Below are 16065 nucleotides of genomic sequence, written 5' to 3' on the forward strand. Positions count from 1 at the left end.
TAACAGAAATCAAGTTTTAACTCAGGATGAAATTATGGGACTTTATATGCTGCCAGATGAAATGAAAATGACTGACTATAGTTTGGTGAGTCTTATAATGAGTTCTCTTTGTAAGTCTGGAGATACGTATGAAAGAGACAGGCCTAATTCCAGCACCTTTTACGGATGCAAAATTGACACAGCACCTGTTTTGCCACCGCCACATTGACCCAGCGCATCTGGATTTTCAACACTTCATCCATGTGCAGCAAGTTCTTCATCAACGTAACCCAGCAGTAAGGAATCAAGGGCACACGTCTGGAAATTGATGCATTACCTCCACCCTCAGTAAGGAATTGACGCATCACCTCACCTCGCAGTAATGAATCGATGCATCACCTTCCCTTGGAGTAAGGAATCGATGCATTGCTTTGTTTTTAGGATACCTCATCTCCCCTGCACCTGTTTTCTTCTCTGGTTTTGACTCATGCCAGGTACTTTGTGCTAAAAGTGCTGCATCCATAGTTTCCTATGGACTAAACTGCTTAGAACGTTTCAAAAGTTATATATTTGCTTGTGTAAGCTGGATTTTTTTTGTTTTGGTCTACGTTACTCAGTAGATATAAACCGTGACTGTGGACCCCAGACCATCCATGAAACATAAAATTCAGGCCCGTATGTGTGGCAAGAGTTTGCTGAATGAATCAGGCAAACCGGGACACAGTGTAATTTATACGACTGGAGACATTCTGATCGACGTCCTTACTCCATCGCCATGCCACACATACGGGCCTGAATATTACATTCCATGGATGGTCTGGGCACCACCGTCATGGTTTATATCTACTGAATAATGGGATTTGTCCTTATTTTGCCTTTGCCACTTTACGGGCATTGGTGTAACCAGGTTTTGGACTCCAATTGAGCATTGCAAGATTGATGAGGGTCACTTCACCTGTCCCCTTGTCCTGAGGAAGATCCGCATGGCTGAGGTATTAAAGTCCCTTGGCTGCCGATAAGCCAGATCGAAATGTTGACGCTACCCACTACCGCACCTGGACCAATTTCCCCTTCCCCATTACCCCTGTTTACAGCATTAAGGAAACTCTTACAACTTTAGAAACTATAATTAAAATGAATAATTTGCATGTGGCCAGGTGGCATCTAACAGTTTATTGGATATCAGTTTTGTACAGTCTTGTAAATATATGCCCTTTACTTTTCTACACACTTTGAGCTCTCTTGACTCCTATATATACACTTGAGCCTTCTTTCTTACACGTTCCCAGAACATTCTCCTACCTTCTTGACCCTCTAATGATTGTTCCTATAAATGACTAAATAAATATATTGTAATAATACTTAGTGTTTTTTCTGCACGTCTGTTTGTTTTAATTATTTTCACGATTTACAATAACCCTGGGCGTAGTTTGCGAAGTAGCGCTATGTGTAGCTACGTGAAGTGCACTTCGCACTATGCGAGCTACGCGAACTGCGTAGTGCACTATGCAAAATGCTGTTCTCACTGATTGCACAGTGCCGGATGCTTGTCCACACTGTGCAATCAGTGCAAACTGCATCTTGTACAGTGCAAGCAGTCGTTTTCTGCCGCTCAAGTAGATTTCTACTTGAGTGGCAGCTTCCTCAACGCGGACTGGTAGTTTCTCAGTGCGAGCGGTCGCGAGCATACGCAACCACTCGCAATGAGAAACCTGACCTTCCCGCGTTGAGAAGCTCGCCGGGAGGTTTATTTTCCACGCTCGCGATCAGCAACTTAATGTTGCTGATCGTAAACGAGGAAAAAAGTCTTGCGGGATGTCATTTTGCTTGCTCGCGGTCGCCAACTTGACGTTGAGGACTGCGAGCAAGCAAAAAATGACTGCTACGCGTGTTTGCACTGTGCTACGTGCAATTCGCGTAGTGTGAAGTAGCACAAACTTCGCAAACTATGCAAGCGTAGCGTAGTGCTTTGCCCAGGCTTAATTCACAGACGTTTGTGAGCTGATTAATGTAAGCTCAAATAAGTTTATAATTCTGTTAATCTAACTCTTCCTTGAATAATTCGTCCAGGACCATTGTTTCTATCCTGTCCTTTAGGCATGACCTTGTTGTCCCCATATCTTTTAGGAAACTATATAGTGTATTGTTCACAATACCGCCACTATTGGTTCTTTCTCTAATCAGCCGAGGGTGGATCGTAGGGTGTACGTGTTTTTGGGTGCCTCTTCTGCATCGAACATCGATTCCCAATTTCCCCCCTTGGTTAGCTGGGCTAACCCTGTAGCCTCATTCTTGCCTTCGGATCTCGGGGAATTGAGACTATTTTCCTCACCCCGCTCATTGTATCACTATCCAGAGATGCTGCAAATCTCCCTGTTACCTGGGTATGTTCACTTAAACTGGCAGGAGTGCGTGTTCTCCACACCCCTTAGATTTGAGGGCTGAATATGACAAACAAGGGGAGAGCCCTCACACTGGACTGGGCTGGCACTGGGATTGTGGGGGCCTGTGGATCTGCTATGCCCTCGTGACTGGACCTAATAGAGCGCTGTTTGGTAGGAAACCCTCCTGCTCCCTCAACTGGTGGGTGGGTGTATCCAAATGCGGGGAGAACAGTCATCTGGGAGAGTACCTCTGTAGTGTAGTTCCTATAGTACCCTCATGCAGGACCTGGGCTATTTGGACAACATACACTGTGGGTCGGGTGGTAGACTGATTCTGTGCATCCCCAACGCTTATGTTAGCTATGTTTTGCATTAGCTAGCTCACAGTGCCACTAGAATCTCCTTTATCAGAGAGATTTGTTTTGGGCAAACTCAGAACACAACAAACTCTGATTCTTAAGACTTGTGGAAACAATGTACTACTTTTCACCCAGTCACTCCTGCTTGCTCATTTTGTCTCAGTGAGATATACGGAAGAAACAGTAGAGCGGGTTTACAATAAGAATTTATTGCACTCTTGATATTCTTGTATAAAATATATGCACTGCCACAACTGTTACACATCAGCAGAGATATAGGATCAGCCGTACAGTGAATAAAAAGGAATTGTTCGATTCTACCATTTTGCAATAGTCATAAACATATACTTGAAAATAAAATACAATTATAAAATAAAGCGCATACTCCTAGGATGCCTGTCTAGATGTACCTAAGTGTACCTTGCATGTGAATAGGTGCAAAAGAGCTAATAAGCCTAGAAGCCAAGAATCTCAATAGGATTTAGTCAAACCCCATTACCTGAATAGTGAGAGGGTGGGACTTCATCCTGGACTCAAGTTGGGCACCCCCAAGAGGAATGGTTAGACCACTGTCAGCTGGAGTGACTGCCTGCAGGAGTCTCAGCGTCTCTGGTCAGTGTGTCTGCCTTGAAGTCTTGGTTCCCTCCTAACTACTGATATGAAGAGGTGCTGTATTTATACCGTCCACATGCGTGTGTCAGCTATTGTTTAGTATGATGACAATGGGGATTAAACCTTGTGCTTAGATAGGAGAGGTGAGGTATAGCCACCGGGTAATGTTCTCATAAATTATTCATATGTGCTAAGGATGAAGTCCTAGCAATATCGATTGAGAAAAACCCTCTCTCTGTATGGAACTAGGTGAACGGTTTAGTCAATAAAAGGTGTCAGTCCTTATAAGGCGTTAAATCCCTATAAGGCATTCTGTCCTTATTTGGAGTTATGTCCTTATTAGGCTCGTTCATATGAAATGAAGTAGGAAAAAAGTGTAAGATGTTCCCTGGACCTATATTAGGGTACCAATATGAAATATAACACCTGCATACATGCATATGGCTGGGGAGGTGCTAAAGCCTTGCTTGTTGTCTATGGGGTAGGACAGAGGTCTTCAAACATTTTGATGCCAAGACCCCCTTGAACGTTTTTAGGCGTAAAGGCCCCCTTCTGATGTAAATGTCTAGAACCTGGTACTCCTCATCATAGACAACTATTGACAACAATAAATGCCCCCATTTCCCACAGCAAATAATTTTTATGGTGGGGAAATATTAAACAGTGTTTTGAAAACCATAGGTCAGTGAGCGTGGGATGTGGTCAAAGTCAAAGTTGAGCTAAAAACATAGGGCCTTATTTATGAGGAATTGGCGTAAGCGGCCCAATGCACAGTATTTATGAAAAACAGTGCATTCCTGTCTTTTTCCTTTGTGCTGGCGCATACATTTCAGGATTGTTTCTGTACAGGAAGGGGCACCTCCCTTAAAAAAAAACAATCCTGAGAGGCGCTTTCCTCTTTCGATGTGAGCTGACCACGTATTTCTGAGTAAGGGTTGACAGAGAGTTCATGACGGGTGAATTCAATAATAGAGATGTGATTTTATTCTTACATATGACTGTATCAGTATTAACATTGACATCAACTTTTTCGATATATACAACTGGTAGATCTGGGAAGGCGTCAAAATGCTCCAATTACCCAGGTGAGGAGTAACAAGGAGAAATATTTATATTTCATCACATCTTGTCCTCTTTCTATGTGTGCTGAATTCTGCAGCACACATAGGAAGAGGAAAATGCCTCAAAGGATTGTTTTTGTGCAGGAAAGTGTCCATTTCTGAACAAAAACAATCCTGTCTGCAGCACTGGAACCCTTACCTCACACTGCAAAAGTGCCTGTGTTTTGGCATTAGATAGGACATTTTGCACCAGTGTGAGGAAGGTATAGGATTGAGCTGTATCATGTTAGATACGGTGCATTCCTGTCCTTCCCTTTCACCCAGTGCAGCAAGGTGGCCTGCTGCCCTGTATAAAATAATGATTAATATGCCCCTCCATGTTTCTTTTTTTGTATGAAAAGTTTAGATCTGAAGTCCTGATTTGTCTGCTCGACATAGTATGAAGAATAGGCCATCAGCAAGGTTAGGTAGTGATGGTGAATGTTTTGAAACAGTGATTATGTTGTTTGAGGACTGTAATCAAATATGTTTGAGGGAAGCATGAACACTTAATAGGGCTCTTCTGTCAGAGTAAGAACTTGTTGCTCTATTCTGACCAATCACAATGGAGGCAGTGGAGATGTAACAAGTTACAGATGTCCTTGGATGTGAAAGGAGTAGGATTTTAACTGAATGCTATAGGCCTCATTTAATACCTTGTAATAATGCTGCTAACCACAGGAGCAATTGAGGCAAGCTGTGGTTCTGGTGGAAGTTTTTCTAGAAATACTTCTGCTGACTTTGTGGGAGTACCATTCATGCAGAATGGCTTGCCATGTCATGGTGAGCGTTTCTATATTTTTCAAACACAAATCCCTGAAATGGAGTTTGGTTTTGAAAAAAAAAGACTTGGTCTTCTTGGGGTGCTCGCATGTGTCATCAAGGGTTTTCTTTTTATTAGCTGGAGCACAATGGAAAAGTGAAATAAAGAATGACCAAATAAAAAATACAATCTCAATACAAACATGGGGACTGTAAATGGGTTCTAACCCATTTAGTCCCCGATGATTTTTTGCTTTTGCGCCCCCCCCCCCAGTTTTGTGATCTCTACAGCGAGTAAGTATCACTGACTGAGTCTCACGCACTGATAGCTCTGGTAAAATCAGCTTATGTCCTAAGTGCCTCCGCCCACGTTTTAAAACATGCGCACTAGAATGGTTTCATGTGATCATGTTCACATTAACGTATGCAAGTGTCTGTGAGATTACTTAGGATAGTATCTTTAACTCGCTAGCTGCTGATGCTTTTCCCGCTCCAGTGCTGAGTCAATTTTCTAATGTTTTGATCGTTTCGTTACAAGGAAATTTAGGGTGATGTGTCTTGTATGGATCCCACTACGTTTTCCTTCCATCACAATCCCCTACAGACTTCAAACTTTGGCTAAAATTCAGCATTTTCCTCATCTTTCTGTGAAAGTAAGTTCCAGAAGCTATGGGGATCCACAACATTCTCACCAGCGAGTATTCCCACACTTCCACTAACAAAAACAGTATCCCATTGTTATGGCTGGGACTAGCAGCCAGGACAAAACCTCACCAAGTCACGGGTGATGGGAAGACCACATTGACTTCCTGTGGCCATATTTTCCATCCGTTCTTGCATTATTTTCCAAACCGATGTGAAAGTGTGACTAGTGCAGGTTTCCAGGTACACTATTGCACCTGGAATGTGACTTTTTTTTCAAGCTGCCTCTTCCTCATGTGCAGAGGTGTACCTTGCGTATAATGGTGTCCAAGGGCTGCTAAACGTCCAAAAGTCCTTTTTTCTTTTCCTTTCTTTTAATCCACAAGGCAAACATTTAATCACCTGGAGAATGCCCTTACATTACTCCCCCACTAAATCTGGGGTGGATTGGTTCCCCTTGTTATCCTGAGAGGAGGGTTATTCCAACACCTTCCTCAAGTACATTTCTGACCATTTTCAGGGTAATAAGGGTGCTAATATATCACTTTGCAAATGCCTTCAAATGTACGTTTTTGGGCTTTCTCAAACACTCTAGGATAACTATTACTGTTCCACCCCTTCCGACCCTTTGTGTAGGATTTAATACTACAGAATTCTCTGTACTTTTTTTGAGGAAATCAAGAGTAGTAAAACCATTCATGCCTGACCCTGACAGGCATACATGAAGGCGTTTTTGGCCATAGGCAAATGTTTATAGTTAAAATGGCTTTGTGAAACAGGCCTATATTGTTTAAAGTCCACCCTTTCATGCAGGGCTGCTGGCATGTACAGGCATCGGTGGGGCGGGTGGCTGATCAACTAAGTGGTGGGTGGGTGTGTGCGTGCATGCAGACAATGCGAGGGACAAAAAATAAAGTCACTTACCTTGCCTGCTGCACATCCGACGTCCTCCTCGGTCCCTTCTCTGTCAGCTCTGTGGGCTCCAGCCTCCTGGAAATTCCACTAACCAATCCTGGCGCTACTCTCATCAGCATGAGAGCAGTGCCAGGATTGGACGGAGCGTCCTGGCTGAAAGCTCCTTCAGGCCTGTTCTCGGTCTCTGCCTAGCTGTCTAAGACAGCTGAGTGGAGAGCTGCAAAGTGCAAGAGAGCCAGCCAAACTGACATGGGCACTTTGGAGGGTCCATCCTGCTCCTCCAGTCCTCGATGCTTTCAATCGGCAGCAGAGGAGGACACAACCCCATGTATCCTGGCTGGAGGCTGCTGTGCACAATACATTAAAAATAAAATGACAATGAAATGATTTCACTGCCATTTTATTTTCACGTTTAGTGACGCTGCAGCGGGCGAGGGGGCGACACCCCCTCGCCCTCATGAAGAAACTGCTGCTGCTTTCATGGCTCCAAAGTACTGTATGCTAGGTGAAGCAGGACTAATATTTAACAAGAAACCCTGTTAAGATGTGCTCAATGCATGAATGATGAATGTTGAATCACTGTGAAAGATGAACTGTGGATGTAACAATGTAATCCACAGAATTTGTAGAACATGTTTTTAAAAAATTGGGAAGTAAATTAATCTGCCTTAAAAGTCTTCTAGTTTCGTTGCAAGAACAATCAATTTGCACATCACAGAATATAACAACCGACCCATCTGATTAGCACATGAAAGATTGAATGGTGGTGTCGACTAATGCTAATTTTCTCTTGAGGAAATGTCAGTGCATCATAACTTGTAAATGAGCTTCTTTTGTCTTTTTTTTAGGTGACTCACTGGAGAATATTTTTAAAATGGTTAGGCTGAGGTTGTTGCTGCACGGTGCATGTTTGTTTGTTCACTGTACTCTGCGTGTCTCTGCCATCAGTTAATCATTTGCCGCAGGCGACTTCAAGGCTTTGATTTTGGCACAGATATATAATGTACAGAAAACTTGACTGGCGCTTAATGTGCCTTATATTCTGGATGTATGACGTTACAACGCATACTTTTACTCCGCATACCATTACAACGCGGTATTTACAACGCATACCGTTACAACGCATAGCGCTTTGGGGTGCTGGATAGTGGTAAGTATAATTTACTATTCTAACTCCAGTCCCCGTGGACCCTAGGGAAGGTGTTGGATAGTAAATTAAACTTACCTCTTATCCTAGAGCGCCCCCCAGCGCTATGCGTTGTAATGGTATGCGTTGTAATGCCTGTGTTGTAGTGGTAGTGCGTTGTAAAAAATGCGTTGTAACAGGTGCATACCTATATTCTTGAGGCATTTTTTTCCATATCTCTTTTTTAAGAGGATAATTGACTACAGTCGCCAAAAACTCTGCTAGAATCGATCTGCTATTGGGAAGCTAGATATTTATAGAAAGATGCTTTATTAAACACTTCTCTGTTATAGTTCAGGTTGCGTGAAACTCGTGCAATTTACTTTCACTTAATTATTTGACGATTCATGATAATTACATGAAATTGTATTTATGCGAGCAACAAATCCAACATGTAGCACTATATTCTACCTCTAAATGGGCCCTCCTTTCCATTTTGAACATGAGGATGCATTTTGCCTCCCAAAATACTACCTAAAACAAAGGTACTGTGAACCACAGCCACTTGGTTTCCAGTTATTTGCTTTGTTCTCATGCTCTAGCACCAACATTACATAGCAATTACGAGATGTTGGGGGGTTAAATGATTTAACTCACACTTTTTTAGTAAGTTTACTCTTAGAGATTGTGAATATCAAAAGTAGTAAACTTACTACAAAGTGTAGACTTACCCAAAAGTGTAAATTACCTTAGTGAATCAGGCCTAAATCTTTCACAACCAGTTCTACTAGAAATTATTGGATTTCAAGAAATAAAGCAAATGCATATAACAAAAATCAAGTATCATGCAGTTTTGGTGTATTTTATCTGACAAATCAGTTGTGCTGTGAATATGGAATATCACTTTTTATTCTCTAAAAACTAGAAGTCGTAATGTTTTGCTTTTTATTTTTTACAGGTTCCAGATGCCATAAAGAGGTGCCAGCGTGCTGGCATCACTGTTCGTATGGTCACTGGTGACAACATCAACACAGCCCGTGCCATTGCCATAAAATGTGGAATTATTCATCCTGGTGAAGACTTTCTCTGTTTGGAGGGAAAGGAATTCAACCGAAGGATAAGAAATGAAAAGGGAGAGGTAAGCAATGCAATAATGCATTATGATAAGCATTATCTCTTGAAGCATGCTGAAATGCTGGTTAACTTCAGTCCCCTTATTCAGTGAATGTTATATTTATTTATTTGTGTATGTACTTATTTATTTATGTATTCATTTTGTATTGTTTTATATAGCAGAAAGAAGGTCTACAGGGCTTAAGGACAGTTTATATGTGGAAAAGTAGTAATAGAGGAGGAAACAACAGTAGTGTTGAATTGAAAGTGCAGAATTCCCCTCCCACCACACTTTGAATGCCTGGAATTTCGAGCTTTTGTAATGGGCCCAAGCTGAGAACAATGCAGTTAGATGTCTGAGAGACAGGACCGGGAAGTCACATCAATAATAGGGTGTAATGACATGCTGCTGGTTCTTGATCCCAGGTCGGACATAAAGCCAAACATGAACCTCCAGCTTGGGACCATTGTGATCGTCAACATCTGTGCTACAATCCCTATCAATTACCTGTAGCTGACTGCCCATATGACTGCCCAATTCTGGCACGCCTGGATACCCTTTCAAATGTCTTCCCATTGTGGGTGCTGCGCACCTGCCCAAGGCTTGCTGAACTGGCTACTTGCCTTTCTCCGAATTGCATTGTCCCCCGTTGTCTGGCTGCAACTCTACTGTTGGTTTATCCTTTGACATTGTGATAGAATTTTGCTACTCTGACACACTATTCCCCTGCGTTGAGCATGACAATTGTACATCTGTATGTTGTTTTGTTCAGCAGTACTATACATTTTGAAACTCAATAAAATCATGGCTCTAACGAAATATACATGTAGTTAGTATTCTACAGAATGAACTAGAACGTCTCCTCTGTGGATGTAGGGCATCTTTTCCCAGCCAAAACAAAAAATTATTTGGAAAAAGTGTGGCCATGCATCTCAATTTCCATTTAAAATTTCATATTACATGTTTACATAAATTACCATAAACCACAATCATCTTCAGAAAATATGAAAAGTCCCTGTGGGTCTACTGTATACTTCCATTTATTTTACTGTCCTGTACCTTCTAAAATTTAAATTAGAATCTGCTTGGGATGGGAAGAAGAAAAAATCAAAACGTATAGATGTCACAAATATATGCCTTAAATATTAGAACTAATTACATAGTAAGACCAATGAAAGGGTCTTGATCCTGCAGAGGAACTGAGTTGCATTAATTTTAAAGACTCGGAGAGCAGTTTATATAACTACCAATATCTCTAGGAAAGCCCTCCCTACGATTCGGATCTGGAGGGCTTTCGAGCAAGAAGTGCCCCAGGAGTCCGAACGAACGAATACGATGCTGCCGTATGCTTACAGACGCGGTTCGCTTGGACTCCCAGCTCAGTCGGAAATCAGCTCCATTACGTGGCACGATTCAGCTACAAATGATTCGTACGGAGTGGTTCAGGTCCAGAAACTATATGGTCGGTTCTTACGCAATCTTCGCATCGTACTTGGTCGTTCAGACCTGTGTACGATTCGGTCGTAAACAAGGACTACGAATCGGATCCGAGAAAGCCAAATCCAATTCGGAGACCTTCCGAACGACATCGGAATCGGGCCCTAGGTCTTGATTTTTTCTGGGAATTTGAACATGTCGTTTAACATTAATTTATTTATTTGTGCCACACATTAAGTGGACCAAAATAGATCTAGGTGCTGAAAATACTTAGGACCTATATTTAGAGTTATTCCACTATTGACTCCAGGAACTGAAACTCTCCAATCAATAATTTGCAAGTTTTTTCTAAAGACTGTTAGTAACACAGGATAGGACGATGGAGAATAGCATGTTTACACCAATAAAACCTTTGCTAAAGCGGTGGCTTCTCGATTAGGGAAGAGGAGCGCCACCCCCTCGGCCACCAGCCGCAAATACAATGATTTATTATTGTTTTATTTTAATCCCCCTGGAACCACTCTGCCAAATCTTGGGGTCGGGTCCAGTGGGATGACACTGTGGTAGTGCACTTCCTTGTCCCTTCACTGCCCACAAGGTGTTTGGTCGGGCCATTTGAGGTCGGCCAAACATCTCATGCACTTTGAAGCTTTCTCCAGCCACAGCCGCGTTGTTGGGACTGGAGAAAGCAGGCACAGACTACCAGTCGGCCTGGGAGCACAAAGTCATTGCGCTCAGGCCAATCCTGATGCTGCTTGCCTGCAGCATCATGATTGGCTGCAGTGCAGTGTGGGAGCCTGTCCCAGAAGCAGGAAGAGTGCGATGGAGCGGACGGCAGAGGCAGCGGGGATCAGGTAAATTTATTTATTTTATTTTGTCTCCACCCTCCAGCTCCAGACAAGTTAGGATTGCAATATAGGATGAAAAGTCCTTCAAAAGAGTTTATTTGACACTCACGATGCAACTTCAAAATGTATTATTAAGGGTGACTAGAAGAAAGCTTGTAGCTTCATCGACTGACATCTACCACAGAAAGTAGGTACATGAGAGTAGGCTCTACCAGAGGCTCCAAGATTGTCCTTTAGATGCTCAAGCAGTTATGAATTTTCAAATATATTTAAAGTGCCAAGTGATCTAATTGTATCTGAAATAACAAACAAACCCCATCAGAAATAAATTGATCTATTATTCATTTATGTGTTTGCTTTTTAGTTTTTATGGGCTAAAATTATGAAATGTAATCACACCAAATACAAGACATATGAATACATATCTGCATATCTGCTGATCGGTTGCATGATGAACTAGTGACCACAAAATAATTGTGATAAAATATCAACAACCGTAATATTGACTTTACATATAAATAATATAAAGTACAAGAATATCGACTACAAAATATTGTGGACAAAAGGTCAACATTGCCTTGAAAAGTATATGTTTTTAGGTATTGTTATCATTCTTATAATTTGAAAAAGTTACGTCATTTGTTTAAAAAAATTATTTACATGTACTCATGTAAAACAATATTATTAACTCTAACTTTATTTCTCAAAAAATATGTGCACCTCTCTTGCCCCTTTCTGTACCGCTGTTCCCTCTTTCTGCACCTTCCCTGCCTGGTTCTGCACCTCTTTTGCCTCTTTCTGTACCCCTGTGGGTTCTTTCTGCACTTTACTTGCTCTTTCTGCACTCTTTGTGCCTCTTTCAGCACCTCTGCTGCTTATTTCTGCACTTTTCTTCCTTCTTTCTGCACCCCTCCTGCCTCTTTCTGTACCTCTTTTGCATCTTTGTGCACCTCTCCTACCTTTTTCTGTACCCCCGTGCCTCTTTTTTGCACCTCTTTTGGTTCTTTCTGCACTTCGCTTGCTCTTTCTACACCTCTATTGTTTCTTTCAGCAATCCTCTTGCCTCTTTCTGCACTTCTCTTGCTTCTTTCTGTACCTCACTTGCATATTTCTGCACTTCAATTGCCTCTTTCTGCACCTCACTTGCTTTTTTCTGAATCCCTCTTGCCTCTTTCTGCACCGCTTCCCTCTGTATGCACCTCTCTTGCCTCTATTTGCATGCCTGGTTCCTCTTTCTGCACCTTTCCTGCCTGTTTCTGCACCTCTCTTACCTATTTCCGTACCACTGTTGCTTCTTTCTGTACTTCTCTTGCCTCTTTCTGCACCCTTCTAGCCTCTTTCAACACCTCTGTTGCCTCTTTCTGCGTTTCTCTTGTTTCTTTCTGCAACTCTCTTGCTTCTTTTTGTATCCCCCTTGCCTGTTTCTCCTCCTCACTTCCCCTTTTCTGCATCCCTGTTGCTTCTTTATGCACTTCGCTTGGTTCTTTCTGCACCCCTCCTGTTTCTTTATGCACTCCTGTCCCTTCTTTCTGCAACCTGTGTGCCTCTTTCTGCACTCCTCTAGACTCTTTCTGCTCAGCTATTTTCTCTTTAAGCACCTTGATTGCTTCTTTCTACACTTCTCTTCCTTCTTTCTGTACCCCTGCGTCTTTCTGTACTTCTCTTGCAGCTTTGTGCACCCCTTTTGCATCTTTTTTTGTACCTCTGTTGGCTCTTTCTCCACTGCTCTTGCTTCTTTCTGCACCTCACATGCCTCTTTCTGTACTTCTCTTGCATCTTTATACACCTCTGGTGCTTCTTTCTGCACTTCTCTTCCTTCTTTCTGTACCCCTGCGTCTTTCTGTACTTCTCTTGCGTCTTTGTGCACCCCTTTTGCATCTTTTTTTGTACCTCTGTTGGTTCTTTCTCCACTGCTCTTGCTTCTTTCTGCACCTCACATGCCTCTTTCTGTACTTCTCTTGCATCTTTATACACCTCTGGTGCTTCTTTCTGCACTTCTCTTCCTTCTTTCTGCGCCCATTCCTGCCTTATTCTGTACCTCTCTTGTCTCTATGTGCACCTCTCCTACTTCTTTCTGCACCCCTCTTGTCTCTTTTTGCATCTCTGTTGGTTCTTTCTGCACTTCTCTTGCTTCTTTCTACACCTATGTTGCTTCTTTCAGCAATTTTCCTGCCTCTTTCGGCATCTTCTCTGGCTTGTTTATGTACCTCTCTTGGCTCTTTCTGCACCCCTCTTGCCTCTTTCTGCACCCCCCTTGCCTCTTTCTACACCTCTTGCCTCTTTTTTGCTGCACCCCTGTTTCCTCGTTCTGCACTTCTCTTGCTTGTTTCTGCATCCTTCGAGCCTCTTTCAGCACATCTATTGCCTCTTTCTGCACTTCTCTTCCTTCATACTTCACCCCTCTTGCCTCTTTCTGTACCTCTCTTGCCTCTTTGTGCACCCCTCCAACCTCTTTTTGCACCCCTCTTGCCTCGTTTTGCACCTCTGTTTGTTCTTTCTGCACTTCTCTTCCTTCTTTCTGCACCTATTTTGAAAAATGCTGTATCCCTCTTGCCTCTTCCTGTACCCCTCTTCCATATTTCTCTACCTCTCTTGCTTCTTTCTGCACTTCTCTTGCTTCTTTCTGCACTGCTCTTGCTTCTTTCTGTAGCTCTCTTGCAAATTTCTATATCCCTCTTATCTCTTTCTGTACCCCTGTTCCTTCTTTCTGTACCTTTTTTGCCTGTTTCTACACCTCTCTTTCCTCATTTTGCACCTCTGTTGCTTCTTTCTGCACTTATCTTGCCTTTCTCTGCACCTCTGACATAGGTAGTTTTAATCCACCTGTCCTATTATGTACTAGGGCTTACAGGGTGGTCATGTCAATCTCAAGGGTACCCCAACCCATAGTGTACCGTAGTGCATGTAGGTATTTTCAATGTATTCCAAGTGTCCTTCAGCATAGCGCTGGCTCCAGGCCTGGTTTGTTAGTCAGTTACCACCAGTACCAGTCAGCAAAAAGTTGGGGGCACAGTATAAATTTGCAACAAGGCCTCTTTCTGCACTTCTGTTGGTCCTTTCTGGATATCTCTTGCTTCTGACTGCACCTTTCTTCCTCTTTCTAGACTTCTGTTTTCTCTTTCTGCATTTCTCTTGCTTCTTTCTGTGCCTTTCTTCCTCATTCTGCACATGGCCTACCTCTGTAGGCATAGTTAGAAATGAGTATTTAAAAAGCCTTAGAAATTCACTGAAAAAAACATAGGCTTCAGGGACATTATAGTTAGAAATTCGCTTTTAAAAAACCTTTTAAATTCACTGGAAAAAAAATGGGTTTTAGGGATGTTATAGTTAGAAATTAGCATTTAAAAACCCTTAGAAATTCACTGGAAAAAACACAGGTTTCAGGGACGTTATCGTTAGTTGGACGTTTCACTAATACAAAACCAGAGAAATTCAGCTGTTATAGTTAGTTAAGCTAACTATAGCTCGTGCCTCTGCAATGCACTGCTAATGATGTCACGTATTACATCTTTCATGACATGGTCAGTGAAATCACTGATGACATCTCAAATAACATCAGTGATGACATCATCCACATGTTAATCTGATGCACCTCCTTACGACCTTATATAACCTTCGATATACCCACTCTAAAATACAGACTACCATTTTTTAAACCATAGACACACCAGTAGCAGTTACTACATACCCACTGACTGATTCCTTATTATTTATTTATTATTTATTATTATAATACACACACATCCATTCATTCACCCATACAATAACTCAAGCATGCAGTCACTCATCAATACAGGACTATCATATGCACCCAGACACCTATACAGACACTCACACACATCCACTCATCCACAATTACTCACAAACCTAGTCAGTTCTGCAAAGAATCAGTCCCACTCACCTATACAGTAATACATACACCACCTCACTTATTCACACAGCCACTAAGACATACTTACTCCCTTATAAAATCACTGATACAAGCACACACTCTTCCATACAGCCACTCTCACAATCGTAAAGGCGGTATAAGGACGGAATCATGCAACCAGAGCTTACCTGTGGCGTATGGACTCCGCAGACTCCGCAGACTTCGCAGGGGCGGTATGTGCAGCTGGTGCCAGCTTGCATTGGGCTGACGCTGCTCAGGTACTCCCAGAACCTTCTGAGGATATTCCTGACATTTCCACTTCGTTTGGTGGCCTCTGCTTCAGCGCTCCCAGATCAGCGTGTTGGCAGTGTCAGAGGAGGAGGCGAGACGGCTATCCGATCGGCCGCAGATTCAGCATCAGTACTGGCAGAGCTCACAGCAGACATCGAGTCCAGAGGAGAGGTGACTACCTGCTTGGCAGCGGATTCGGGAGTGCTCGTGGAGAATACGTAGAGTACGAAAGGCGAAAGCAAGACTCTCCCTGAAAACCCCTGCTGCAGCAAGTACGGCCGAGACAGAAGCAGAACACTTCGTGGCTACTCCAACACGCGCACACAGAGGAGAAAGCCCCGGTACAGGAGCCGGCACCGGAGTCAAGTCACTATCGGAGAAGAAATGGGGAGGAGTAACGGCAAGACCGACAGGCTCAACAGTAGTGGAACTCATGAGAGGCAATGGCAGCAAGGTGGCAGGGGCATCAGCGTCAGAGACCAGAGGGGAGAAGATTGTAAAGGAGGTATTGGACACACAGGTATGCAGAAGGGCCTCTGAGTCTAATTTGCAAAGTGAGCATGCACCCCCAGTAAAAAGAGGGGGGGGTGGAGTTGAAGTAAGACTGAGTGATGAGGAGACAAGG

At 42.8% G+C, this 16065-nt stretch overlaps 1 protein-coding gene across 5 annotated transcripts in view; it reads left to right on the forward strand.

Annotated features, from left to right (window-relative positions):
* The window catches only part of ATP2B2 (ATPase plasma membrane Ca2+ transporting 2), a 1489679-nt gene that overhangs the window by 1267377 nt on the left and 206237 nt on the right, over positions 1–16065 (forward strand). For all 5 annotated transcript variants that reach the window (XM_086938944.1, XM_086938947.1, XM_086938945.1 and 2 more), the window contains one exon: positions 8838–9017. In XM_086938944.1, the coding sequence (XP_086795070.1) occupies positions 8838–9017 (180 nt within the window). The remainder of the gene's footprint in view (positions 1–8837; positions 9018–16065) is intronic.

The sequence above is a fragment of the Lissotriton vulgaris genome, chromosome 9 (genome assembly GCF_964263255.1).
Source record: "Lissotriton vulgaris chromosome 9, aLisVul1.2, whole genome shotgun sequence".
Classification (NCBI taxonomy): domain Eukaryota; kingdom Metazoa; phylum Chordata; class Amphibia; order Caudata; family Salamandridae; genus Lissotriton; species Lissotriton vulgaris.